Source organism: Doryrhamphus excisus, linkage group LG15 (genome assembly GCF_037039965.1).
Source record: "Doryrhamphus excisus strain RoL-2023G ecotype Guam linkage group LG15, RoL_Dexc_Guam_v1.1, whole genome shotgun sequence".
In the NCBI taxonomy this organism is placed as follows: Eukaryota; Metazoa; Chordata; class Actinopteri; order Syngnathiformes; family Syngnathidae; genus Doryrhamphus; species Doryrhamphus excisus.
Window position 1 is genome coordinate 5,628,364 of NC_136371.1, and position 27,881 is coordinate 5,656,244.

Consider the following 27,881-nt stretch of genomic DNA (forward strand, 5'->3'; position numbering starts at 1 on the left):
AAAGTAACTGTGTTTATTTTGTGTAAGTAAGCGGTTGTTTGTGTAGCATTATAGCGTGTGCATACAGGGAATGGGGTGCAAACTACAAGCCCACTGATGTCTGGAGTTTGCTAATAGCGTTTTTCACCCCAATCGGTGGGTTTACCTGAGGGTAGTCCTGAAAAGAACGTGTAACAACCACATTTTGTTACCACCCAAGTCTGGGTTCTCCAGCCAGTAGCAGGGTTATGCTTGAAATGTACCCTTTTCTAAAAAGCTTATTTTCTCCCTTTTCTAATCAAGGACTGATATTTTCCTGAAACTTACTTCTACTGCTGATAATAAGAATGGAAAAAATATTTGTTTTCTTGTGAAAGATGATAATTCATCTTTTTTTGATAGATTTATATAGCCATAAAACACAATATTCTGTGTCCATTGAAAGATCAGTAAAAATCTCCTGACTGATGTCAATGTCTGAGCTGTTAGTTCCTGGTTTGTTTACACAAGAACCAAACCTAGCATGAGCTTAAACCTGGATTGAGCTTTATGCATTCATTGTTTTGGGTCCTTGTGTGTGAACAATAGCAATTAAAGAGAGAAGGGGAGTGTTCTGTAGCTGAATCTAATTTTATCGTTACAACAATCACTTTTATTGCAAATGTTGAACTCGAAATCAAAGGGCAACATACTCGGTTGTTCTTTATCACGATCTGCAGAGTTCTGTCAGACGACGGGAGTGATGGTGTATGTCAAACATGTCAAAATATTGGACTTTATTTGTACTGGCAAGGGCCCACACCATCCATCCATCATCTGGAAGGTCCGCATTCATCTCCACATGTTACTGACCCTTTTAGTAGGTTCAAGTGCCCTTGGCTGAGACCTAAATCCCGGCCAGCTCTGCCACTGCTGTTCCTCTACTGACCCTGATTATCACACACTGGGGTTGGAAATGCTACTGTGCATTGCATTGCATTAAATTCTGCAGATTTTCTCAACACTTTCCAGAGTATGAGCTTTTTCCTGTGGTTTAAACCATCTGGCAAGTCAGCTTCCAAAGCAAACATCAGCAGAGGGAAGCGACTTGCCATTTTTTAAAGTAAATACTGTAAGAAACTTGTGTTGTGTTTTTCACCACAGAGTAAAAAAAAAACTAACTGCTCTACTCACAAAATGCCCCAAGTGGACTCAAAACAGCAAGCAACAGAGAAATAGCTTCCCAAAGCAAACCATCTGGCACCATCCTGTGAGAGCAGCCTTGCCATTCCCGTCAGGTCTCATTCAGAGACTACCTCGTTGATCCCCACTGTCACATTGGAACAGACATCACCCACAATACAATACCGTGGCTCCCACTTGGACAGTGTGACAGGTGGGCTTCATGCAAACCGTGTGTCTTAGCACAGGGAATAAATTGAGTGTCATTTTAGCTTTGCAGGGGTGACTGCCTTAATGAGTCTGGGCTGCACTCGACAACTCGCCGCTCTCGTGTGATGGCGGTCATTTAAAAGTAGTAGACGAGATACTAAATGCAGTCGCAGAAGCCGAGAAGGTACTAACAATATAACCAGAAAGCACAACTAGGAAAAAAAAAAGGCACGGGAGATCATCTGGCAACAACAGTCCACATTGCACAGCTTAAGTAGTAGACGAGATACTATATGCAGCCGCAGAAGCCAACAAGGTACTCACAATACAACCAGAAAGCACAACTAGGAAAAAAAAAAAGGCACGGGAGACCATCTGGCAACAACAGTCCACATTGCACAGTTTAAGTAGTAGACGAGATACTATATGCAGCTGCAGAAGCCGACAAAGTACTCACAATACAACCAGAAAGCACAACTAGGAAAAAAAAAAGGCATGGGAGACCATCTGGCAACAACAGTCCACATTGAACAGCTTAAGTAGTAGACGAGATACAATATGCAGTCGCAGAAGCCGACAAGGTACTCACAATACAACCAGAAAGCACAACTAGGGAAAAAAAAAAAAAGGCACGGGAGACCATCTGGCAACAACAGTCCACATTGCACAGCTTAAGTAGTACACAAGGTAATTGGCTGCAGGTGTGCTCCGGGAGCTCCTCCCATGACACTCACGGGTGTACTACAATCAGAAACAGACAGGCGGCAGCAAAGCAGCACAACAGTACATGACAAAAAGAGCAATCATTTTATAAACTGAGATGCAGACTGTTTTTTGTCTTGTTAGCATATCGACATGGGCTGGTCTAGAAAATGTCAATTATCAGAGTGCCCCCCCTCCCATATCCTAGTGGATCTAGTCAATCAAAAGCATGCAAGAAGCTGCTGGAGGAGGGCTGATATTACAAACAGGTCTGTCTTCATACATAATGTAATATACATGTAACATCTTGTTTATTCAGCCAACACTTTCCAAATCCCCCTGGGTCTCTCCGACTGTACAAGCGCTACATGGCTGAACTTCCACATAAACGGCCTTCCCATGCATGAGTGGAGGCTCTTTCTGCTTCATACTTCCCCTGAGAAATAAGAGGCAAATAATGCAAAACAACATATCTGGTGTGGAACAAATTTGTGTGGAAACATCCACCTTTTAGAATCAGTGGCCTGAAGACCAATTGACAATAAACAAAAATTAAAAACTAGTCAAATAAATCACATATGGCATGCGGTATAAACACCAACTCAAGATTGTGTGGCACTTGCTGACGTGTAGCAGTATACCGTGGGCATACAAATGAGCTAAGTGGCTGGGACCCACAACGGCGGTCCAGAGCGGCGTCATAGACTGATGGGAGATATTTGATCAATGGGTTTCAGGCCTTTACCAACCCTGCAGGGTGACAGAGACAAAGGAGCTCACCCTAATCCCTCTTGTTTATCTACACTGGAGTCAAGTCAACTGGCGGTAGATAGAATTTAGCCACCTTAACACCACTTCCCCTTGTGTTAAAACCATCAGGAGGCGGTAATGACGGTAAGGGTTTACTATAAGCACACATACACCAAAGATAATAGAACTATATGACCCTAAAGACGTAAAAGCATTCGTTCATGTTTACATATGACGATAACACAATATGAATTAAAGAAATTAAATTTCTTAATCAGATTAATCGATAAAATAATCATCAGATTAATCAATTAAAATAATTCTCAGCTGCAGCCCTCTTGTATATCTCAGCTAGGTGATATTTATATCACCAGTACCATCTTTCTTACTTATTTTAAGTATTCCAACTTTCTTTATAATTAAACTTCATGAGTGTACTTATAACCTCATTTTCCAAAAATCACAACTTCATATATGTTTTGTGTCTTTCAATATTTTAACTCTGCATTGCAACTATTTTCTCATCAAAATTCTGGCTTTTGTCTCCAATATTTTGGCTTTATTTTTAACTTTCCTTGTGTAAATTTGCATAATTACTGCTTTATTTTCATAATGTTAAATGACATTGTAGAAAATAAAAATTTCCACAATATTTACTTCAATATTTCAACTTTCTGCTGCTAAAATGTAATTTTTAACTGGATTGTTGATCCTGTAAAGTTGCAAATTGTTCATGATATTTTGACTTTATTGTTGCTTTTTAAATTTTTATAATAAAAAGAGATGGGTAGATTCAAAATTGTGAAATGTGCATGTAGGATCAGATTTCTATTTGATGTCTGGTAGAACGTGATCAGCTGAATTTAAATCAATCCCATTTATTTGCCAAGCAGGAGCATATTTACACAAGCACACAATGCAAGCCCCCCCAAAAAAAAGCATTGTTTGAAGCCGTTTAGCCATCATATTGATGCATACAGTATTCCGCTTACAGAAATTTAAGCCATCAATTCACAGTTGGCATTTTCCACACTGACCAAAAAAAAGGCTGTCACATTAGATGCTTTTGTATTGAAGAACACTTCACACATTTCACATTATTGAATGAAACAAAGCTGCAAGTAACGTGGCTCAAACCTCTAAAAAGGCAACTCCCACATTTTTAAAATAACCGATGCACATTTCGAGGATGCGTCACATGTGGGACTGTATTCAGTGGACAGTTTTACAGTACCTGTTTAAGCTACAACAAAATAATATTTGCTCTTGTAATTATTTTCACAAAAGAACGTGGTTCCCGTTGTGTGTGGATGGACAGTGATATGTAATAAAAGCTTCACAAACAAGCAACACGGTTATTATAAGACAAGCGACAAAACATATTCACTTAACAATGGAGTGGTCTTAACAAAAGTATTTGCAGTCACACCCTACAGCATTCATCCTGAGGTGGATGAGGCACATTGAGTGATGTGGTGGGAGCGGAGGGACCCCGATGAGGGTTTCGTCAGGACATGTAGTCCAGAGAATAGAGACGTAACCGGGGGCTGCTGTTTGGATCCGCTGTAGGTATGGAGTGGTTGAAGGAGTTCTTTGCTGGAGAATCTGGGGTGTGAGAGTAAAAGAAAAATCAAAGGTCATGAATATAGAATGTGAGAAAACAGTTGGTGTTATATAAACCGAACACTTTTCTCAGACTACTTGTGAGTAAGAGTCAGATGTTCTGTTTAATTGGAGTCTGTAAAAGTGGCACTGAAAAGCAATCCTCAGTGATTGATGCGAGGGAAGAAGCTGACTGACATTTTGGACAAATTTGTATTCATTCAAATGTCTTTCACACATTATTTTTCTGACAGGAGGCACCTCAGGGACTGTGTCGTACCAGTGATAGGCGTCCTCTGGATGAAAGAAGAGGGGTATGTTTGTTGCTTGGGAGAGAACACTGTGTGGAGAACTGCAGGAGACAATACATGACATCATTGAAAAGCTTCAGACAATCAAAACAGCATCACGTGCAAAGCCGGAAACCGTTCACTAAAATGGTGTGGGTGAAGACAACCACAATGGATCCCATCGGACATCCTCCTCTGGGAAACATGTGTATGTAATAAAATTACATTGATGACCAGAGCAATCAATCCAAATTAACTGTAAAAGCGCTATATCCTGGTAGGATACAATGAACATGACAAGGAACACATTAGGCACCGGCACCCTACCGATGATAACGATAGCTGTTCCGGCAAGCAGGGCGAACAGGGTGAACAGCATCATCTGGTAACAGTTCTTAAAGTCGGGTAGCGGGAGGCCCCCCTCCATGTTAACAAGTGTTGCAGCAGCTGCTGGGAGAGAGCACAGGATGAGAAAACAGCCTGGGCCAAAAGCTGGGAATATGTACAACACCGTATCATTTATTAATTACAGCAAAGAGAAGAAAAAGTGTGTCAATACAGCAATGAAATTTGAATGGAGAGAGAGGATTGTTTTGGTAAAACTAGCCACACAAATGGAAAATGGAACAATACCTGTGGTCTTTAATGTTTAATGACAGCCTCGTGCTTGTTGCTGTGACTTGTTTTGTAAAATCCTCCCGACATGACGACTGTCATGATGATGCTTGCTGCCGCAAAAAGCTTTACAATAGCAGCCTGTCACTACGAAGCGGCGTGTACAATGTACCACAGATTTTCCTTATGTGGGTCACATTGGAATCAGAACAAATTGAGGTAATGGAGGGGGGGGGGGGTACATGAGTACAAATTTAAAACAGACTGATTACATTAGCGTTTAACAGAGTTAGTTAATGTGCTTGAACATCTCACGTCAACAGCCCTGCACAGTGCAGAATAAAGGAATGTGTATTATATGACCAAATACGTATGTTTGATGATAATGTTGTGCATTAAAGGGACTATTCTCCCATGTGCATCGGGGAAAAGGCGCATAGAGCGGAGATACCAGCTACATAGCCTTGCGCTCATTCTTCCCTCAACTTAAAGATGACCCCATTATAATAATTTTCGGCCCTTTGTATTGAGTTATGGACTCATATAAACAGTATCCTGAACAGAAAGCTTTCTAGATCTTCCAGATTCTGCACCTCATCCTGCAGCGTTTCCATGGACTTCCGATAAGCCCACTCTGCTGTGATTGATCACACTCCCAAGTGCTCCCGACGTTTCCAAGTCCAGCACCCCAGGAGGGTGAAACATGATACTGCACCTGAAGTTTGGCACATACTAATCTATATGTACATATTCAGAATATGAATAACAGAGATATGCTTAAGTCCAAACGAGAGAACAGGCCCCTAAGATCTTGAAGATGGAAGCTATATTGTGTGCTAAATGAGAAATGGTCGTGGTACATGGTGCTGTGACCAATTTAGTCATTTTGTTTCTTGGATGTTCTGACTATGTTAGGAAGCCCACAGTTTTGCATGTTCATGTTCTTCATGCTTCACACATAATGTGTCTTTTTTGGCCATTGCGGCCACTTTGTCTGGTGGTACCTAGATGTACCATAGTTGTGTTCTGTGTGACGCAGATTGAGCCTAATGTGTATGACTTTCTCTGGTGCTCCACAGAGAGACATGCATTTTCTCTTCTTCCTTTTCACTTTGTCCTTGTTCACAAATGTTAATGCTGTGTGTAAATGCATAGACGTCAGCTTTAATAATAATGTGCTGTGTGTGCTGAGTGCTAGTGTGCATATTTATTTGGTGCATAATCTCATGCTCTTATGTCCATTTTGCTCAACAAAAAGCCTCTTATTGTGTTTTTAATTTCCTTATTTATTTCTGTACTTCATCTGCCATTGTTTTCAAAATGATACTTGTGTAACATTTATTGCCTTGTTTTTATGATTAATATTTTCAATCATTTCCCTTCAGCCAACCATAAACAAACTTTTGTTTCCTAAAAAAATCATATATTCATATAATGATTTACTATATATTCATATAATAATTACATATATCAACAAACATGCTTTATTGTGTGCTTATTGTGGTTTGTGTTTAAGTGTGTAACGGTAGGAGGTACATGGCTTCAGGTCAAATGTCTGAACGGGTATGGTACTGTGAAAAGTTTGGGAACCACCACTCTCAATATTTTAGGAGGCATCAAATTGCGACTTGGCAGAGAGGACAACTGACCTTGTATGTTAGCAACTGGATCAGTCACATGTATCAAAGTGACCGGGATGATGAGACTCTGACCCAGGGAGGCGCTACTGATAGAAATGGAGGCAGAGCCAGCTGCTTGGAGATCCACAGCACTGATGGTGTACTTTGAAAAACTAGTGAAGCCGCTGTGCACCTCACTCTCTTGAATGCTAATAACGGGAGAACTGGACACCACCTAAAACACCCACAAAAAAAAACACACACACACTGCCTTACTCTTTCCCTTTTTAAACATAAGAAGGAAAATTTGTCTCTGACCTCCACGTCTGCTAGTGCAGCAGCTGGACCAAAAACTGTGAGCTCCGCTGATGAATGCAGGTTTGAGAGCAGCAGCTCAGTCAGGTCCGAGTAGAGACCGGGCTCTATCGGGAGTCTGGCGCTGACCTGTTCCCCAGAGAAGGCACTGCCCTCCAGGCCAGCCTTCACCAGCAGGTTGGTCATTGACATGCTGAGAACTCTGGTCAGCTGGTCCGCCATTGGCTGCAAGGTCATGGAACACGTGTAGAAGCCTATGGCAAAGACAAAAGATAAACAGAAAGTGGAGCATGAGGAAGGGAAACAACTTGTCAGTTTTCCAAAATAACGTGACAATCAAAAGCTAAGCACTATAATCCCGATTTCTACCCGATACATTAGCAAGTAAGAGTCAACTCCCACTCTGCTCTAATCTCTAAATTTGTAGGTGAAAGGTCATTTGCACAGTCACATGCTCCTGTTAAGACCTCAGTTGGAATTAGCGGAGAGGTTGCAGCCTTGAACATGTTGTGGATTCCCTCAGAGATAAGCCAGTGACTAGAGTGAAGTCCCAAACACAATTAGACAAGCTTTCAGGCATCAGGGAGTCTCTGCAGTTCAATACATCAAGCTGTCACCTTTTATGGCCTCTGTTAAATACACTCCTTTTGGCAACACATATATTGATTGTGGCCTGTAACTAGTATTTACCTGAAGCATACACATGGCAACTAGGCCTAAGTTTTGTTCAGGACATTCCTTGTTCTACACAAACATAGACTCAAACACTATTAACACAATATGATTCTATACATCAGGAAAAAGACGCAAGGGCCACTTTGATATTTTGTAAACAACATTCATTTTCTACCGCTTATCCCCATGAGGGTCGTGGGCATGCTGGAGCCTATCCCAGCTGTCTTCGGGCGAGAGGCGGGATACACCCTGGACTGGTCGCCAGCCAATCACAGGGCACATATAGACAAACAACCATTCACACTATTGTGGAGTCACCAGTTTTGTGAAAGTTTTTGGAATGTGGGAGGAAACCGGAGTACCCGGAGAAGTAGGAGTACCCATGCATGGAGGGAACATGCAAACTCCACACAGAGATGGCCGAGGGGGGAATCAAACCCAGGCCGCCTTGCTGCGTGTCCTGCACACTATCCACTCATATTAAGAAGTTACATATATTTCGAGAAAAACTGCATCTTAGCTTTGTGATATAGGTGACAATAAATAGTATGAACCATTTTTCCTAACTTAAATTTCCAAAAATTACAACTTTAGTTTGAATTGTGTGTCATTATGTTACAACCCTTTATTCTTATTCTGCAAAATTTCTCATTATTTTACAGTTTTGTTTTTGTTAAATTATATTTTTAGAATGTGCTGCGGCCAATAATAATAAAATAAAAAGGCTGTACTTTTGACAGCCCTGCTAAATATGATCTACTGTGGTGCATAATATTCTCCCCGTATGAATGTGAATCCGGGAAAGACATACCAATAATGGGGTCAAAGCTTGTGTATGATTTAAAGACGCTGCTGGCAGGAAAATCAACGGCATCGCTTGTAAAACTGAGGTGGCAGGTGACAGAAGTTTCTGGCTGGAGTTGTGCAATAGCTTCTGTCTGGATAGAGGAGCAGGTTCCTGCAGGGTACAACACAAAACAGCAGAAGTAATCAAGACTAAATTAGATAATGTAGAGGTAAAAAAGGCACTGCATGCAATACTCGTCTATCAAAAATTTTCTCTTCAGAACTTTCCAGGTAGTGAAAAAGTGAAAATATTGTGGTTGTTTCTTATACTTACTAGAATTTATAGTAAGAGGATGGAAACTTTTAATAAATATTTTAGAAGAGAAACTTTACCAATGAGGTTATTTCCTTGCTCTCTGGTGGTAAGCAGGACTTTATTTTCCTTTCCAACTCTGACAGGTGAAGCCTGTGCCATTGCTGCAGTCTTTGTAGCTGCCTCTACCACAACCTTAACAAAAGACAAAGAAATTATAGTTTAAGATGTATGCTGGAACTCATCTAATTTAAAGCTTTGCTATAGTCTGTGATACAATTTCATTAAATCTTAACTTTACAGACGGATTAATGTCCTCGAGCATATAGATATCAGCAATATTCCATTTTCACATCTACAAAGGAGATATCCGTATAAATGTACAGCTTGTATTCAGCTAAGGAGATGGAGGTATGCTAATGCACAAATCTAACCAATTCATCTTCTCCCTACTTCATGTGTGAGCATCCCAAAGATGCTCATGTGTCATGCACACACACACACATTCAACTCAATCAGTCTATGCCCGGCAGGGGGTGACTACACTCCTGTTCTACTTCTGATCTCATTGTGGTATATTGCTCAGGATTGATGCGGGTAAACGGGAAGCAGAAGCAATCAAAATCTCTCGGGAAGGGACAGGTGTTGACAGTCAAAAAGCAACCGGGACTTCAATTTACATAATTAGAACACAATCAGTTTTTTGCGACTCATTCATCAAAAGTATGGCTGCCAGGAGTAAACTAATAAAGCTCATTTATCACTAAGCATCAGTGAATCCTTGCAGCGATGCACGTCTATCCAAACAGTATACCTCTCTGTATGTTTTTAAAACACCGGGTATCTCGTAGTACACAGTAGCTGTCCCATAGTCTCTGGCTACAGCTGCACCAGTTTTGGGGTCCACCTGGAGCACACCATCAGCTGAGGAGCTCCAAGTACCGTGGCCACCTGAACAGGAGATTCATGCAAGGTGATGAACTAAAACTGATGGAAATGCGTAAGACCTTACAGCATCACTCATAAATTGACTGATTTGACATGAGTCCATACTTCTTACCTTCTTGACTGGCCAGGTGTGCACCGAAGCAAATGACATCTCCCACTACTAGTTTCTGGGCCTCTGTCGGATCGATGGCATGCTCCACAAGAAGCGGAATATAGTCTGCCACTGCACTGTTTTCACTGTCAAACACTGCCAGCAGCGTGAGGCCCACGTTGACCGTCCTGACAGTCAAGGTGTGGTTACCAGGCCCGGACCACACCTGCACCAGATCATCCCTGACAAACAATTTATAGCAAGCAGAACTTTGAAATGTGAACATTTTAAAAAGGCATAACCAATACTATGAATGACAGACCAGTGTTTCATTGAGCAAATGTTAAAACCTAAAGGTTGATAAAAATGACAATATTACAGATATATATTACACACAAAATGATGTTCTTGACATTAAACTCAACTGTGTTTCAGTAGCTTTGGCACCTCACACATCAGTAAAAACCACTGAAGGTTTGATAAGACGTGGAGGTAGAGTGGTGACTGAACTGACCTGTTAGTGGAGAAGGTGAGATGGCTATTGGAGCTGTGGAGGGCCTCTCCAGTGCTGGCGTGAAAATGAACAATGAAGGTGAGGACTATGCCCAAGGGGAGGGCTTTCAGGCTTTCTCTGGTGTATGTGTGCAACATTGGACTGGTGCTAAAGCGCACATAGGACACAGGCACCACCTGACAGAGGAAAATAAAGGTTGCATTGTACTCAGGGATAATGTCACGTCAACACATAGTAGGAGATGTAGCAAGTAATTGTGACTGTGAATGAATATTGGCTGTATGTGAGGTCAGAGGCAAGACATGTATGAAACTTAATACGTAAGATATATATTAAACCTAATAAGCAGATTGATAGGTCATTTGATGAACAACAGGAGGAAAAAAAAGCCAGACAGGAAGCCTCTCGAACTGACCTTTACTGCAATGGTGAGAGTTTGATTGACACCAAAGGACTCTTGTGAGGTGACCAACAGCGATGAAATGCCAGTGACCGAGCCAGAGAAGAGGAAGCCCTTATCGTCAACTTGTGCGATAACAAGCTGGCGGTCTGTGCAATCCAGCATCCGATAAGAGAGTGCCCCCATTCCATCCCTAAGACATCATCAACACAATTCAAATTACACACGACTCCAAAGGGGGGCATTATTTCTAGGACAAAATCACTGTGATGCTTTTCCAAATGAAACCTGACAGGAAAGGGATGTGGAACTCACCTGTTAGTTTCGAGTTTGAGTATCGAGTTTGGAGCAATCAGTATCTCTCCGGACTCAATTTTGGGATTAACCATGTGCAGCTTGTCATAGACCTTAATCAAAGGAGCGCACTATTATTAGCAAACCTAGAGAGCTTTTGAAGTGATGTCACACTCCGATACATTGTGACATTGGGTGCAATCATCTTTTATCATCTTATCACTCACAAAGCTAACAACTTGGGGAAAGTGGGGGGTGTTTCATTCAAGCACAGCACACAGAATATTAGGTAATGTTTTTTTAAGAGTTGTACCTGGATTTGAATCTCATCTTTGAGCTCTGGAAGATTACCAGCAATTTGACCAATGACTGGGTCCACGACTTTGAGGACCACCTTGAGCCCTGTCCGGCCTCTTGTTCTTCCGGTCACACTCATGCCGAAGTTGTGCTTGGAGCTGAGCTCCACATTAGCCTGAGGGTTTGGAAGACAACAGCAATGGTGAAGCAGGAACGACAAGGAAACTGTTCTTTTTAGAGCATCAAGTCAATGGAAAAAAAACACCTATTGTTTGCACTCTGCCAAGTATTTTTTTTTTTCAACAATTAAGAACTCAAGTGTATAAGTAGTATGTAATGAAAGTTGTTGTCATGTCTTTATATTTACCAGTTTGGTGGATTTAATCAATATTAATTAGTCATAAAGGTCACAAGTGCTGCAAATAATGTATCTTCTCATGTTACTGTGATTTAAGTTGGATTTAATTAAATACTCAAAGTTGGAAGCTAATCTGATAAATGATAGCCAAGAAAAGCAATGCTTCAGTGTTAGAAACAGTGTTAGAGAGTAACATACCTCAGCGTGTCTTGTCTGGACATCTAGGATGTCCCTCTTGTTGGTGTACCAGTGGAAGGTGAGGCCTGGCACAGCATTACCAAAAGTAAAAGGTGTTTGACTATTGGTTAAACCCATCACATATACAGGCATCTGTAGAAGGAGATAAGAAACCATTACAAAACACATGTTTCGGCGTAAACAGGCTATTTGATGTACAAGTTGTGTACCTGCGCTCCTGTCTTGAGTCGCGTGATGGGAGCCCTGATTCGAATGGCTGTCAGACGCACTACCTCAACGTCTACTTGATCCTGAGGACACGCATTATTACTTAAAGTGACCAACAAACTCACCTGCATCACCCCATCATTCCATTTACCTTAGACACAACAACTAGTTTTCCAGTTTCGGCATCAACAGCTTGAACCAGTCCTGTCACAGTGACATTACCGATGGTCACACCCCTGACATGACCGATGCCGTTTACAGAGGCAATATCCTCATCGGAGATGGAAAACAGAATATTGGACTGAGGCTGAGGGCCACCCTCTGACGTAATCTACAAGCAAAGGTAGTTTGACAGACAGGAAAATGAAAACAATAGACTCCCTCAACAGATATTTTGGAATGTAGTACCATTATTTAAGAACAGTTCTCATAGTTAAGTTTACTGCGACATAACTGCCAACAAAACTCATAATATGAACTTTCTGAAGTGGTACATAACTTGCGCATATTACCCAATGTAATGTTAGGTAATTAGATGGCTTCCTGATTAGATGGCAGTGCTTTTTAATGACAGCAGCAATTCAGTTAAAGAGGCCCTCGAAAGGACAGCAAGGAGGCCAGCGCTGTCTTCCAGATAGACTCTGGCAAAAGGTCCCTTTTGGAAGATTGACTGCGGACCAGATGAACTCTTCTGGCACGTTAAAGTGAGGCTGGCCGCTGCCAGCACAAGCAACAGTAGCACACACACCTGCATCATTGCTCCAATCAGTAGTGTCATTTTCCTGGGAATGAGCTTGAATGGTGGAAATACCTATTAAGAAAAAGATACTTTGCAGTTTGTGTGATGGCACTTGTTGTCAGTCACAATAAAGACAATAGTAACATTCACAATACCTCAATTTGTTGAGGAGCAGATGATATTTTTCGCTCAGTTTTATCCACTATGACAGCAGACAAACTGGTCTGGCCAATGGAAACACCTTTTACTAGGAAAACCGCAGTGTCGTGTTCTGTGGACTCTGCCACTGGTCTATAAAGAGAGACAATAATACAGGAAGCTTTACATATTCTCCACAACAACATATCACATTTTCACTTACATTAGTGAAACTATTGAAGAGGCTGCCTTGACTTTCAAATTCATGAATTGGAAATAGCTGGCTGGGAAGGGCCTCTTGTTATCATCCAACACTCTGACGTAACAACGTACTGATTTACCAATCTCCACCTGTAAATGAGACAAATGAGGCCAGACATTTGGGGAAAAAAAAAAAATCGGTTCACAGGAAGGGCAAGCCAAAGCTACGTTAAGGACCAGTACAAACATATTAAGTGCTCAAATATCACTGAGGCACGTATGGAATGAGGGTTTCTGATAATACAGCAGGAACTGCAATGAAGGATTATCAGACTGGAAACTGACCTTGTCGACCACTCTCACATTCACTTCTAGTATGTCAGAAACATGCACTGAGGCTTTGACTGGTGATGAGAATGCCAAACAGAGGTCATGAACCATCACTTGCACCACCCCTGGGTGAACCGGAGCAATCTGGGGACATGAAGAAATCCAGCAGAGAGATTATAATTGGCAGCAGAAGCACTCTGGATCACTGATTTATTTTCACCTCTCATTCATTACTTAAATTTTATTCCAGATATTACCCCTTACCTGGGCTGTTCTTTGGGCCTCGTGGAATTCCACATCTGCAATCCCTTTAGCACTGGTATTCATAAAAAAGTGACCAGACCCCTCTCTCAAGGCCAATTTAGCCTGCAAAAAAACAAAAAAGACACAATTTAAAGCATTGCATCGTCGGTCAATTGTCATGGGACTATAATTCATCAAGAAATAAGTGATTCTCTCTGGTAAACAACTGAAGTCTCCAAATCAATTACATAATCATTTGTGCTTTAATAGGTCACCCGAAAAGAACCCCCCACAAAAAACATACCTTTCCGAACATATTGTGATACATTGTGTATATAACTTTGGCAGGTCGGATTTAATTTTCCCATTTCCGTTCAAACTGTTATGGCAGTGTGATCTGATGTAATTTGTCTTTTCAATGGTGGACCCCAGGAGGACGAGCATTCGCTGGAATGGATGCTAATGGGGCGTCAAATGAAACCAAATGTTTAACAATTCAAGTTCATCTGCATATTTGTGCATGCTCTACAAGTCACTGACCCCATGTGTAAACCAAAATCCTTAATTGGCTGTTAATCCCAACACCTGATTAACAGGTCTCTTTTATTATCGAGGATTAAAGCACAAGAGGTGCCCACTGAGAAGAGTGAGCAGGGTCAAACATTATCGTCAATCTGTTTGGGGGTTTTTTTTCTTACCACTTTTCCATTTCAGGGTCATGAGTAAGCTATCCCAACTGACTTTGAGTGAGAGAATGGATAATCCCTCCACTGGTCACCAGTCAATAACAGGGCCCATTTAAACAAACAAGTCAAATTCACACCTATCAATTTAGAACCTCCAAATAACCTTACGTGCATGATTTGGGACTGTGGGAGGAAGCCAGAGTTCCAAAGAAGTTGTTGTTGAGAATGATGATTATTCAAAACAGACATTCATGTAGCAGTGGAATAAAACCTATTGACATCATGGTCATCCCTTACCCGCACATCTGGGTGGTTGTATATGATCAAGGTGTCCGGGAAAACATTCACATCATCTACTAACATGAGCTCCAATGTTGCTGAGACGGGCGTCAAAGGGTCTTGCTACTCAGAAGAAACAGAATGAATACATATAAATATTCATATATAAAGTAGGGCTGTCAAAAATAGTGCATTAATGGTGGTAACTAATTTCTTTAATTAATTACATCAAATATTTTAGTGTAATTAACACACATGGATCACGGCAAGCCACGCCACACAGAGGCACAGTGTAGCATCCTTGCAAAGTCACACAGAAACTCAGGCTTATTTTTAGGCATAGTTGCATTTTAGAGAAAATAATACAGTTTTATATGCAGAAAATGACGCAAAAATAATTATAAATGCCAACTGTTGCAAATGTCCCAAACATCCTGGTAAAATCAAATGCAATCGCGTTTCTCATCTTTATTAAAGTGTTGGTTATGGCCCCATGGCGGGTTATTTAGCATTAACACTCAAAAATGCGACATGTGGAATTTGTGCAAATTTTCTTTGATTGTAATTACCAGGATTTCTGCCTCTACTTTTTTCTCATGCTTTGAACCTTGTGCCTTAAACAGTGATGTGTCTAATTTATGGCTTAAAAGAATGACAGTTCCCATGATGCTCCGAGAGTAGCTTCAGGAAGTAGTGAATTGGACAAGTGAAGTGAATGCTAATATCTCGTATTAAAGTTATATGCAGCCACCAGGATTTAATCTGACAAATCTTAAGTAAGTTTGATCAAGTGTAGAACTCCTATAGCTTGTTTGGACTGTGGCAGATGTTAAACACTGATGAAAAGAAGCGCCTCACGTCTCATCAAAGCTAATGAAAGATGGGAACATTTGAGCGGAGGTAGGATTGCAAGGTTTATAGCATGTCTTTTGTCACAGTGTCGCATGGCAGCCACATAGCCCTTCACAACATTTAACTTGTGCCTTTCCTCATCTATCTGAAGACTGTGGCTCAAGGCATTATAAAGGATATTACTTATAATCAAGAAATCACACTTTGGGTACTTGCTACCGTTCTACTGTGGATATGTACCACAAAGAGTTAACGCCATTCACCCCCTTGCATGCGCCAGCAGGCCACTGCCACAGCTGGGACCAAACTGATCAGACAAAATATAATTTAGGACACTTACTCGACTGTGAACCTTCGCCGCTTTGATATGTGAAAGCTGGTAATCCAGTGCTGTCACTGTGACGGCAGAAATCCCTGACTGATGATGCACAACAACAGTCTGTCGTCCTGCCACAGATGACAAAGAATAATAATTGCTACACAAAAAGCAATCAATATGCAATATGACATCACTGAAATGGACAGAAATGAAAAGGATACACTCCGAGGAAAAAAAAAGATTCTAATGAGAAATTGAAGCTTACAACAAGTTGCTTATAATTTAAAATAAGTTTTACCATGCAGTTTCTTTTGTTTGTTTTCATCCTCAAAAAGTTGAAGAGTCATGGGAAAAATGGGCTCAATACTGGCCAGGGACACTTTAGTTGATTCCCACACCATGTTCAGTGAGCTAAAATTGTCAAACTTCCGTCCTTGTTGATCAAAAGCTGCAAGGTCCAAAACGGTGTTACGGTGATTTGAAACGGGTACCTTCAAAGCAACACATATATAATGACGCCATTATTATAAATATGACACCATTTTACAAAAACAACATCATTACAATACTGAAGAGGAAACCACATGCGTACCACTTGTTTGTTCTGCTGCAGTAAAGGGCAAGGCAGGTCCAGTGGTGGAACGGCGTACACTGGGACCAGAGTGAGTCGGGACGGGGTAGTGCAAATAAACTTTACAGATGTCAGCTCCACAGCGGGATAAGGGTTGGTCACACTGGCTTTGTTCCCCACCCTCACGTCCAGCAGCTGTACAATTATGATAACAGATTATGATAAATACAAAGCTCATGACAAAGGGACACCACAGTGTCTTTCAAAAAATTTAAAGCATAATGAATGGCTGAATTTGGCTAAATTATGCACACTACCCAGTATTACATTATTTAAGGAGTATAAAGATCTCACCTGCTCTCCCAGGACCCTGCAGGTTGTTCTGACCCAGTGCTGGTTGTAATTATGGGATGATGGGCTGGTCAGAGTAAGGCTCACACTTTCTTCATCCTCTGCTTCCATGGTGCAGAAGAATTTGGAGGGCTCGAGAACCCAGGGCCGAGGCCCACCTTCAAACAGCATATCTTTGGAGGAACCAAGACTCACTACAGCCACAGATACAGGGTCAATCGCCTGCCAAAGGACATAATGAATACAACCAATTAAAGCAAATACAGGTGAACAATCAAAACACATGATGTAGCCTGGATGTAATATTCAGGAGGAACAAACGTGTGCACTCCGGGAGTATTGGAACATCCCACAATGGGACATTTGTCACCTCATCATAACATGTCCTACTGTTGAATTCTGCATTCCTCAACAACTGTTAAAAACTCTGTCTCATTCCTATGCGGTAGAGAGTCGTGCACGTATAAATCAGACTAGCAAGCGTATAATGCATAATTAAAATGCATAGAGCCTGGAAGAAATCCAAGAAGGGAGGATTTGAACATTCGCTGATGATCGCATTTCTGTCTTGATTGTGAGGGCAGGCTGTTTGTTGCATGAATGTGTAGGTGCGTGCACAAGAGGCTTTGCTGCCTGAGAGGACAAAGGCTAATTGCCTCTTTAAGGGAAGAATAACACCGAATCAAAACAATAGTTGCAGTTGAGGTTTGCGATTGCTAGACCCCGTCAGCGTACAGTAGCATTCAAGGGACTCGAGATTCCTGTTAGATGAACAAATTCAATATGTGCAAACGTGATTAAAATGATAAATGCTTGACACTCACAGTGAGGGGAACATAGGCTGCAATGGTGATCTTGGCATTGAGGTGAACGTTGCCATGGATGTAGCTGACCAAGAGTGTGGTGTAGCCAGGGGCAAGGGCTTTGGCTCTCACTCCACTGCAGTGCCCCAGGCCTGGAGCTAGTCGACCTGCATAACAGAAAAATAAGCATTAGGGGACACAAAAGTAGCAGTTTTAATTAAATAAAAGGGCTACAAATATTTTATTTTTTAATTTCATATGGTTGATTCCCCAGTCCAGGGTGTACCCTGCCTCTCGCCTAAAGACTGCTGGGGTAGGCTCCAGCATACCCGCAACACTAGTGAGGATAAGCGACAGAGAAAATGGATGGATGGTTAGTTAATTCCTCCACAAGAGGGGTACACTGGTCACCAGTCAATTACCCGACAGATACTGTATAGACCAGGGGTCAGCAACCTACGGCTCCAGAGCCGCATGTGGCTCTTCAGCCTCTTTGTTGTGGCTCCCTTTGCAATGCTCAAATATTTGTTTTAACACCCAAATGAGGAAAATATGCATCTTTTGAACAAAATCCGACTTTCTGTGAGGCCGTATACTAGCAAGAGTACTTGATCAACTCCACTTTTTCTCTACTGTGATATCCCAAAATTCCCTCAATCAAAATCTTGGGAGACTAGCAAATTGCTCTGGATGTGAGCATGTTGCTACACATTTCTTAAGGCGTGCATAGGGAGAACATGCAAACTCCACACAGAGATAGCCGAGGGTGGGATTGAACTCGGGTGTCCTTGCTGTGAGGTCTGCGCGCTACCCACTCGACCGCTATGCAGCCCCTATATTCTGCTGTTAAATTATGTTTTGCGGCTCCATTCTATTTTTCTTCAGTGAGCGAGGGGGTAAAATGGCTCTTTTGATAGTAAAGGTTGCCGACCCCTGGTATAGACAATCATTCGCTCGCACATTCACACCAATTAATGTGAGAGGAAGCTGGAGTAAACCTACATAAGCATGAGGAGAACATGCACCCGCTAACTGTGCATGACAAGGTCTAACTCTGTCCATTAATATTTATTCATTTTCTACCGCTTATCCTCACTACGGTCACAGGCATGCTGGAGCCTATCCCAGCTGTCTTCGGGCGAGAGGTGGGTTACACCCTGGACTGGTCGCCAGCCAATCACAGGGCACATATAGACAAACAACCGTTCATACTTATGGACAATTTGGAGTCACCAATTAGCCTAGCATGTTTTTGGAATGTGGGAGGAAACCGGAGTCCCCAGAGAAAACCCACATATGCACGGGGAGAACATATGCAAACTCCACACCCGGATGCCCAGGGGTGGAATCCGTCCATTTATATGTATAATTAATTTTTTTTTTCTTCTACTAATAAGAAATGAAATCAATAATTAACAAAAATATGATGCAACACTTATTTTCCATCCAAATTCTGTGAATTGGGAAAATGTTGTAATTTTCTTGCTTTTGCTTTATTGCTGGTTGTACTATCAGAAGCAGCAAATGAATACGAAAAACAACAAAATAAATCCCACATTTAAACTCTAACAACAAAACCTAAATAGGCCCTCTCAGTCCCAGCTGGCATTTAATCCGTGAGGCACTGTGACCAGTTGTAACTCACATCGACAAGCTGTACAAAACAGAATGATCAATGAATGACTCCTTGAGTGAGCGTCTACTGGTTAGTGACCTTCACATAAAGCCAATCCTCCTGTAAGCGGAGGAGCCTGCAACATGACAGGAGGAGGTGCTACTCTTTACACAGGTCAGCAGCCGCTACACAACACAATGTGTTTGTGGACTTACCTTCCAGTTGCTGAAAGATGCCAGGGCTCTCCTCATCAACCTTCAGGTCAAAGTGGGAACAGTCACTCAGCATGACGTGCTCCATCCCCTCTTCCTCGAGGAGGCCAAATATCCTGAGGGGTAGCTCCAGAGTCAGGCCCACACGGGCTTCCACTTGGCAGGGAGCAAAGTCCATTGCCACAGGTTCAACAACATATACCTACAAAAATATATATATTTTATATTAAGGACTACTTGCACTAACTTGCTTTCATATGTGAAATTATACAATTTTATAAATAAATGCTATAATACACATTCAAAGAAATAGGTAGAAGGTGCATTTCGAAAACAGCTCACAACAAAGCTACAAGTACACTGCAAAAATTGGGTATGAACTCCCAAAAGTGAAAAGTCTGTTTTGCTTTAATATAAGGAAACACAATTTAATATCTCCATTAATATAACCCTGCTCCCTTGTAATTAAGAAAGTTACCCAGTTGATGAGGGGGAACTCTCCACGGCACATTTGACTAGAATAAAGACTTTCTAAGTCTTAATAATTTGCCATGATTTGTTTGTTTTTTCACATAAGCAGTACCACGGCCAAGTAACATGTACTGTAATACTAATCTGTGTCATCATCTGTTGTGCAGATGTTGTTTTCTTTTATTGATGTGATTTTACTTATTTTTGTGTTTGTGCAAATGAGTCTTTGTGGCAAAATTGAGAGCTTGATATCTGTGAATGACGCTGTTCTGCCTAGTCATCATACCTTCATCTGTCCAAAGTGGAGCGGATTGCGGAGATCATGAGCAAAAACAACACTAACACCGATGTCACTGACTGTGGTCATCACACCCTTGACAGTCACTGTGGCCACAGCTGTGTTGGAGGAAGACCAGCTGAAATTTCCACTCCCGCCTGTTGCCTAACCAGAAGATCAACAAAAACAGTCAAATATGTACCCGTCATTGACATTGACTACTCATAGGACAGGATGAAGGGTAACACTTCCGTTCTCAACTCGTTAAAAGGCCATTGAAGCATGCATCTCACACATACTAATGAACTGTACCTTAATTGTGTACTGATAAGCGCCGACCTTGGGTTGCCATGGAAATGTGAGAATACTGGGACTAAGAACTATGGGTTTATAAATTTCCACATCCTGTTCATTGTGGATCGGGGTGACAAGTGGGTGGACCCCACCTCTCTAAAACAAAACATAGGACATAGAAAATGATCACAGGCTTTTGCTGAATTGGCGGAAGTGGACAGAATGATTGCGATACTGCAGTTGAGTGACCCACTCACTTCATCCACCACAGCTCTTAAGGTGGCATCAAAAAGGGTAAGACCTTCTTTTACAGCTTTGACATGATGAAATGATCCATTGAGGGAAGAGTGCAGGATTTCAAAGTGTTCCAGCGGGAAAACAGAGTCAATACGGATATTCTGGCAAAAAGAAAAAAAAAGAAAATCAGTTGTGCTTCAAGCTACACTGAATTACAGAAAACAGCTGAAAAGATGCCATCTGGAATCCAAAATGTGCAATATGTGAGCAAATAGGGATGGGTATCATTCATATTTGAACTGATACGGTACTGGTACAAACTTCTTTGCTGTGACCTACACTACTCCCAACACCAAGGGACGATTGTGGTCATTGAATCACTGTGTATAGAAGCAGCAGCTACATTTTTAAAAAGTTTTCCTTGCAGAAATCTGCTTTGGTTCGTGAGATTTTGGTGCTCTTGAGAATCTCAAGGTGAAAGGAAGACAAAATAAATTGTGATCGCCATTTCATGTTTGACTATGGCCTATTTGTCATAGATTTTGAAAAACAAATTATATGCACCCGCGTCACTAGTGAGGATAAGTAGCACAGAAAATGGATGGATGGAAGTTATATGTAGTATTGTGGTTACTAGGCATCAGCTACACTAATGAGACATGACATTACCTTCACACTGCACGTAGCCAGCCATGCTCTCCTCTCATTCAGTGTGGAAGTGGTAGTTTTTTTGTAATTCTTATTTTTAATCCGTTTGATTGGCGCCATGACACAACAAAACATGGTTTTGATTTTACATTAAATCTGTATTCTGCAGTACAGACAAATTTGTTGGACCTATAAAAGTACTGTTTTTGGTACCCATCCCTCTGTGCACAGCAACCACTTTTAAACAAATGGGTATCGGGGTATTGTTAGTATTTTATTTTATTATTAATTTTATTCGTATTTTAAAACATGTAAATAATCTACTTGTACAGTGAAAATTACGTTTTTTTATCCAGTCTTACTTACATCAGAGAGGTACATTTTGTTTCCAGATTTATCAAACACTTCAATCAGGATATCATACTCTTGGCCCGTTTCCAAAACCCAACTATCTCCTGGATGAATTTTAAAACCTAAATAAAACAGAACAGAGATTTTTAAAAACAACACCATAAACATTCTATTAAAAATGACTTTTCCTGTAAAGAGAGAAATGGGAGTGAAGCAACCAACCGAGGTAACCGGGGTCAACAACAAACAGAGTGCTGTTCGGAAGGCGAAAGACTCCTTGCATTCGAAGACCTAAATAGATACTTGTAAGGAAAATAAAACCAGACACTGTAAATATCAATACTTCTCCTTGTTATCATTTCAATCAGATTAGCACCTTGAAAACCAAACATCATCCTCGGCACAGTTCAACGACACAAGTGAGACTGTACATTAATAGCAAAAGAGGTTATGGTCTAGTACAGCCCATTAGCACATTATTAAGCCTCCAACTGAGCCAAGCGAGAATATTTCAGACGGATACTTTTATGGTCGAGCACCACATTGATGTGTCCCTGTTGAAGTGCAGTAACTGTAGAGGTTCTTTGATCCAGACGGGCAACGGCAATATCTGGGTTTCCGCTTGGGTCAATCACACTGTTTTGAAGGTGCAGCTCATACTGATCACATGGCATCGAGAGCTCTTGGAAAAAGAAAAAAAAAACAGGGCACACGTTAGTATAAGAGCTAAATGTACATACTGAGAGCCATATTCAACAGTCTTACCTGTTATCGAGCCCTGTCTTATCTTCAGGACTTGGTATCGGATAGACGTTCCGGCCAGCAGGTAGACATCATAAGCAGGGCTCAACAAGATATTCTCTAAAATTAGTAGTTTCACCTCAGCTGGATGCACATCCTGCAGCACAGGATGTCATAGCAACAGAGTATAAGCTTCCAGACTGAGATGGCATTGTGTAAGTGAATTTGCTATATGACATGGCTTGAGAAAATCAATGGATACATGTTTCTGTATCATTTTACGCAACAAAATATGTTGTGCTAAATTAAAAACTCTAGAATGCATTAAATTAAATATATTCCAAACTAATCTGTAACTCCCAACATAACACATATTTTTTTTTTAGCCAAGTGTATCGGCACCTTTTTTTAAATTCAAGTTATCTTTCTTTTGATGATTGTCATACAGTGGACATGGAATTCTGAAATTCCAATTCAGTTTGGGATGAAACTTTAACCCTTCTTACTATTTTTAGATCTCTAAATCGCTAGAGGTTTGCGGTCACACAGAGGCCACAATTTAAAATCGTCTTGTCTTCTAACAGACGAGGAAAACCTGGAGGCTGTTGGGGACTGGCACACATTTATTAAAATATTTTTTTTGCTCTGAATGCTGGAACATTATCTTACCTGATATAGTGGTTCTTGTATTTTGGCTTTCACTTTTGCATGTCCTGTTTTCAGGCCCGACACCAAAATGATATTGCCCTGTTTGCCAACACGTTCCATTTCCGATATGTATCCAGGAGGTGTGTATGTCGACTCTGAAAACTTCAGAACCCTTGTGGACAAATACAAACACACACACAAGGAATGCTATGTTACTTTAGCAGTCCTTTGCATTTTACTGGAAGGAGGTCAATATAAAATACTGATTTATTCAAATTTAATAATCTTTTTTTTTGGTCCCTAATATTCAAGTGATCAACCGGCCAAGTGCCAACTAGTAGCTTGTGATCGACGGGTTGGTGACCCCTATTGTAGACATTGCAAATAGTAAAGGAAGTACCTACCGTAAAGAGTTGTAAGAATCAGAGAATCCATTTACATCCACATCCTTTACTAAAGTCCAGTCAAACATCAGACCTGCAAGAGTGCTGAATGTGTTTCCTGTAATAGATAGGGGAAAAAAATAATAAATAAATGCACAAACAATAGATAGCGGATTAAACGAGGAGATAACTAAGAATGGAAAGGGGGATATCTGCATTTATTTGTTTCTCAGATCAATATGCATCTGGACATAATGGATTCTGAACACATTCGCCTGACAGCTCCTGACAGCTAAATTAGTTAGAACAAAAACCAATAGGCATTTGATTGCAGGCTCCTCAACATCCTTTTACAATGTACTCCAAATAATTAATCTAAAGGCCAAAGTCGGCAAAACATAAAACATGATACCCTGGAGTCTTAAACAGAAAGCATCCAACTGGAGCCACAGCTCGTTTAGTTAAGTGTCTTTCCCTTTAATGGAACTAGTGGATAAAAAATAAACAAAATCAGGTCAGGGATGGAGAGAAAACCTTACCTGGAGGGCATAAGACATTGCTTTTACATTTTTTAAGAAGAACAAATACACAATAGAGGAGTGACTATGTGTATGAACACAAAGACATGTACTGTAAATAGTACACGTCCGGTATATAGGTCAGGACGAGCTGGGGTTTGCTAATTATTCTTCTCTTGATTATAAGGGAGTATTTAACAATCACCAGCAGCTATAATAATGAGAAGAGCCTTATCTTGTCAACACCTTCAGAGTCCAGTGCATGAATTTCAAGTGCAAGGGGCGAATCCTCCAGGTGGAGCTCCCTGGTGGTGGACACAATCTGGATGTCACTGATGACGTCAACGATTGCATCACAGCGCAGTACCTGTCCTGTCACTGAGAATGGAGAAGATACAATAAGTACTGGACAAACGCAAGAAGGTTAAAGCTGACAACAGCATAAACATAGAAATGTACTTGAACTGTATCTAGGTAAGATCTGGTTGGACACAGGAGACCATGTTTTTGAAAAAGGATGTAATTATTTTTTTTTAAAATAGAAAGTCATTATATTTATAAATGGTATTATTATGATTGTGGTAAGTGGGGTTGATATCGACGCCGTGTGATAAGTGGCCATTAGTAATATAATTGCATGTGAAGTGATGCCCATCAACTTATGTGACAGTATGTGTAGCTTATTACATGTGTGTATAGGATGTAGAATTCCAGTGTATGTATGATTTATTCATACTTGTGGACCACAGTCCCAGGGAGATTTATTTTGGGTTCCACAAAGATGATGTCGAGCAAAGTGATGCTAAGTGAGTATGAAAACTGTCATAACCATGCAAAGCACATTATGTAAATGGGGCCTTGTTGGCGCTTTTTGAGTTTTTTTTCAGATGGCTTTATAGGCGAAATAGATTGCGTCACATTACATGCATTATATTTCATTGAAAGTAATGTGTCCCAGTTGATGAAGAAATCAACAAAAAGCAATTAATTAGTATTTCCTGCATTTTTTTTTCAGATGATTTGAGGTCATCACCCAGCCAGATAGGAAAAATAAATTTAAAAGCTACACCACATAGGCATGGATTGATGGATGTCTTGATTGATGTCTTTTTGACACTTACCAACATCTTCAGCCAGAATGATGCTGGTCAATCTGGAGGGCTGGGTGGACAGAGCCTGGAGAACAGCTCTCCTGGAGCAGCCCCGCCCAATCTCTTCATCCAAAGGCTGGACGCTTGCCACCTCTGGTCGTGTTGAAGTCCTGGAAGAACATGACATGATTATACTGGTAAAATATCTTTAGTCATCCTTAATTTCAAACATTTGGGATTAAAACTATACACTGAAGAACTTGACTATATGGGAATTTCCCAAGAGACACAAAGCTCCTTCTATACTGTCCTGTTATTTCATGTTAATATAATAATCCTGCCTCTTCTCTCTACTGGTCTTGGACTGTCTGTTCAACCGACAGTACTGTTCTCTCCACAATAGTAGCATCCTAGACACAGCAATAAAGTAAAAAATCCATTAATAAATCCATTTTCTATATCACTCGGTCTATTATGGCAGAAATTCAAACCTGGATCTCCCGACTGTGCCTCATTATACAGTATGTGCCATATTATGGAAATAGTATGGTGGCTGGGAATTTGACAGTATTATACAGCAACCAATTTATGTAGCTAATGTTAGCATAGCATGGGACTGGCACTGCTAGAAATAGGGAGCCGTATGAAAATATATGCTGATGGCCAGTACCTCATTTTGGTGCTAAATATATATAGCCTGAGCTACCTGCAACAAGTGTTTGAAGATGATATTGTGCAAGTAATGTCTTGTAAGTAATGCAACGTCCCAACATAGGCAAAGATTATGACACTTAGGCCTGTAAAAAAATGATAATTAACAGCCCAATTATTGACCAGCAAAATTTGTTAACGTGACAGGCATAGTGACACTATTAAACTTTATTGCAGACCTTAATATGCCAACAGTAGTGCTCAATTCCAACAGTATCAACTTGCATGTTTATCCGTCGCTATCCACACCAACACATAACACTTCCTCCTTATGGTGCAATCATGAACGTAGGAATTCAGAACATCAACATTACAACACAGCACACGGAATGAGATATGAACCATTTTTATGGGGGTTTTATGTTAAATTATTATATTATGTGCCACGGGCCAATGAAAAAATATGTTGTGGGATACAAATGGCTCCACTTACCTAAAATGCTGATAATTTTCTGTGAAGTTGCTGGTTTTGCTGTGATATTCATGACAATTTATTCATTTTTTTTCATATTGATGAACTTATTACTTGGTTATCATTTTAGTTTGATTATGGAAGAAATTTAAAATTACTATTATGTTCATCTGGCATGTCTTAAATTTAATTATAAAAGAAAAAAACAAATTTTTCTATTTTTCCATTTTTAAAGTACCAGTTGGGGCACTGTTGAAGTACTTGCAAAATTTGTGAAGTAACAATTTGGCATTGGTATCAGAGAATACTGTATTTAAAAAACACCCAACCCTACCTAGTAGCCAGGCAAAGTTCATCTGTGCTCTTTGAACTTGCAAAGTTTCTCATTCTGCATTTATTTTAGTGTGTTTGCTTTTGGCTTTAGATGCTTACTGTACTGTGGAGCGTTTGGACTTTGCTGCACCGTTTGCCCCCTGTAAAATTGGAGGTGGCTGCTTGACAGGTTTTTCCTCTGTAGCAATGCAATCTCAACCTTTCAAGGTTAGGAAAAATTCTTCAAGCCTTAATAATGACACCAACACCCCTGATTGTGCATGTGTGTAGTCTGTATGAATGTTTCTCCTCTCTGGGATTTATCCAAGGATCTACCTATGCATCTCCAAGGGATATTGGAGCCTTCCATGACTCTCTCACTGAAGGTTACTTCCTGATTATGGGGATGTCTGTATATTATCTAAAGAAACTAAAATAGATGATAAGATGGAATACTGCAAATGTTCAGATAAAGGCAAAAAGAAAGTAATGCTGACAAGAGATGTTTTTCATGCTATTTTCAGGCACACACACATTGAGAGCACTTGCATGCAGGATGTAATATGACACTTCCTCTGCGAGCATGTGCTTACCATCTACTCACCATTTGTAGCAGCCGTCGGTGGTTTCCAGTGTGAAGTTAATTCTTGTACCCCTGGCAAGCGGCAGCAACACTTTGGGCATATTTAGCCTGGAAGCCCAAGTGGTCTGAAACACGCTTATTAATGTCAAACACACTAACGCGAAGTCTTTAAGTGTAACCATTTCCGCTCAGTGAAATAAGGACATTTGTTGATAGGGCAACTAAAGGGTAGAAACCGTAACTTGTGAACTTATTCCGTCTCACTAAAACATTACTATTCTTACAATACTGGCGGAGCTGGGGGTCCCTGTAGTGAAGAGACCAATACTGAACTCGATTGTCAAACTCAAAAACACAACACACGTAAACCTAGCAAAATACATGCCGAGTACCCGCCATTAGCAACTATTGGACTTGATAGGAGCATGCCGGGAGTGAGGTCACGTCACACTACAGGAAGAATGACGCGTTTTCTTAAAGCGACAAGCACTTCTTTTTTTTTTAAGCCAGGTGATATAAAGTCAAATATTTTTCTTATTCA

General features: G+C 40.7%; 1 protein-coding gene across 2 annotated transcripts; it reads right to left on the bottom strand.

Annotated features, from left to right (window-relative positions):
- Nucleotides 1-3,664: 3,664 nt before the first annotated feature.
- Nucleotides 3,665-27,774, bottom strand: nup210 (nucleoporin 210). Of its 2 annotated transcripts, none has more exons than XM_058052136.2 (40): nt 27,362-27,774; nt 25,353-25,492; nt 24,478-24,609; nt 23,735-23,831; nt 23,352-23,502; nt 22,707-22,839; nt 22,465-22,623; nt 22,164-22,232; nt 21,957-22,063; nt 20,963-21,103; nt 20,724-20,861; nt 20,421-20,576; nt 19,667-19,865; nt 17,858-18,003; nt 17,037-17,255; nt 16,704-16,877; nt 16,410-16,602; nt 16,133-16,239; nt 14,959-15,063; nt 13,997-14,098; nt 13,748-13,876; nt 13,425-13,552; nt 13,219-13,354; nt 13,073-13,135; nt 12,476-12,655; nt 12,327-12,407; nt 12,118-12,249; nt 11,578-11,736; nt 11,286-11,377; nt 10,986-11,163; nt 10,571-10,746; nt 10,078-10,298; nt 9,832-9,968; nt 9,098-9,212; nt 8,730-8,876; nt 7,247-7,497; nt 6,959-7,163; nt 5,022-5,141; nt 4,685-4,756; nt 3,665-4,407 (listed from the first exon to the last, which is right to left on the bottom strand). In XM_058052136.2, exons 1-40 carry the CDS (start codon nt 27,520-27,522, stop codon nt 4,310-4,312), a joined length of 5,649 nt encoding a protein of 1,882 aa, XP_057908119.2. In that variant the 5' UTR covers nt 27,523-27,774; the 3' UTR covers nt 3,665-4,309. The 2 variants fall into 2 exon arrangements, with proteins under 2 accessions (XP_057908119.2, XP_057908118.2); XM_058052135.2 differs by having other exon boundaries at nt 5,022-5,144.
- Nucleotides 27,775-27,881: the final 107 nt, after the last annotated feature.

What these genes read in the sequence shown, in the direction of transcription:
- nup210 (XM_058052135.2), bottom strand. Translation starts at nt 27,522, where the DNA reads ATGGTTACACTTAAAGACTTCGCGTTAGTGTGTTTGACATTAATAAGC. An exon ending in CGGCGAAGGTTCACAGTCGA is followed by an intron (nt 15,064 to 16,132) that starts GTAAGTGTCCTA and finishes TCTTCTGAGTAG; the next exon opens with CAAGACCCTTTGACGCCCGT. An exon ending in GACTCAAGACAGGAGCGCAG is followed by an intron (nt 12,250 to 12,326) that starts GTACACAACTTG and finishes CTCCTTCTACAG; the next exon opens with ATGCCTGTATATGTGATGGG.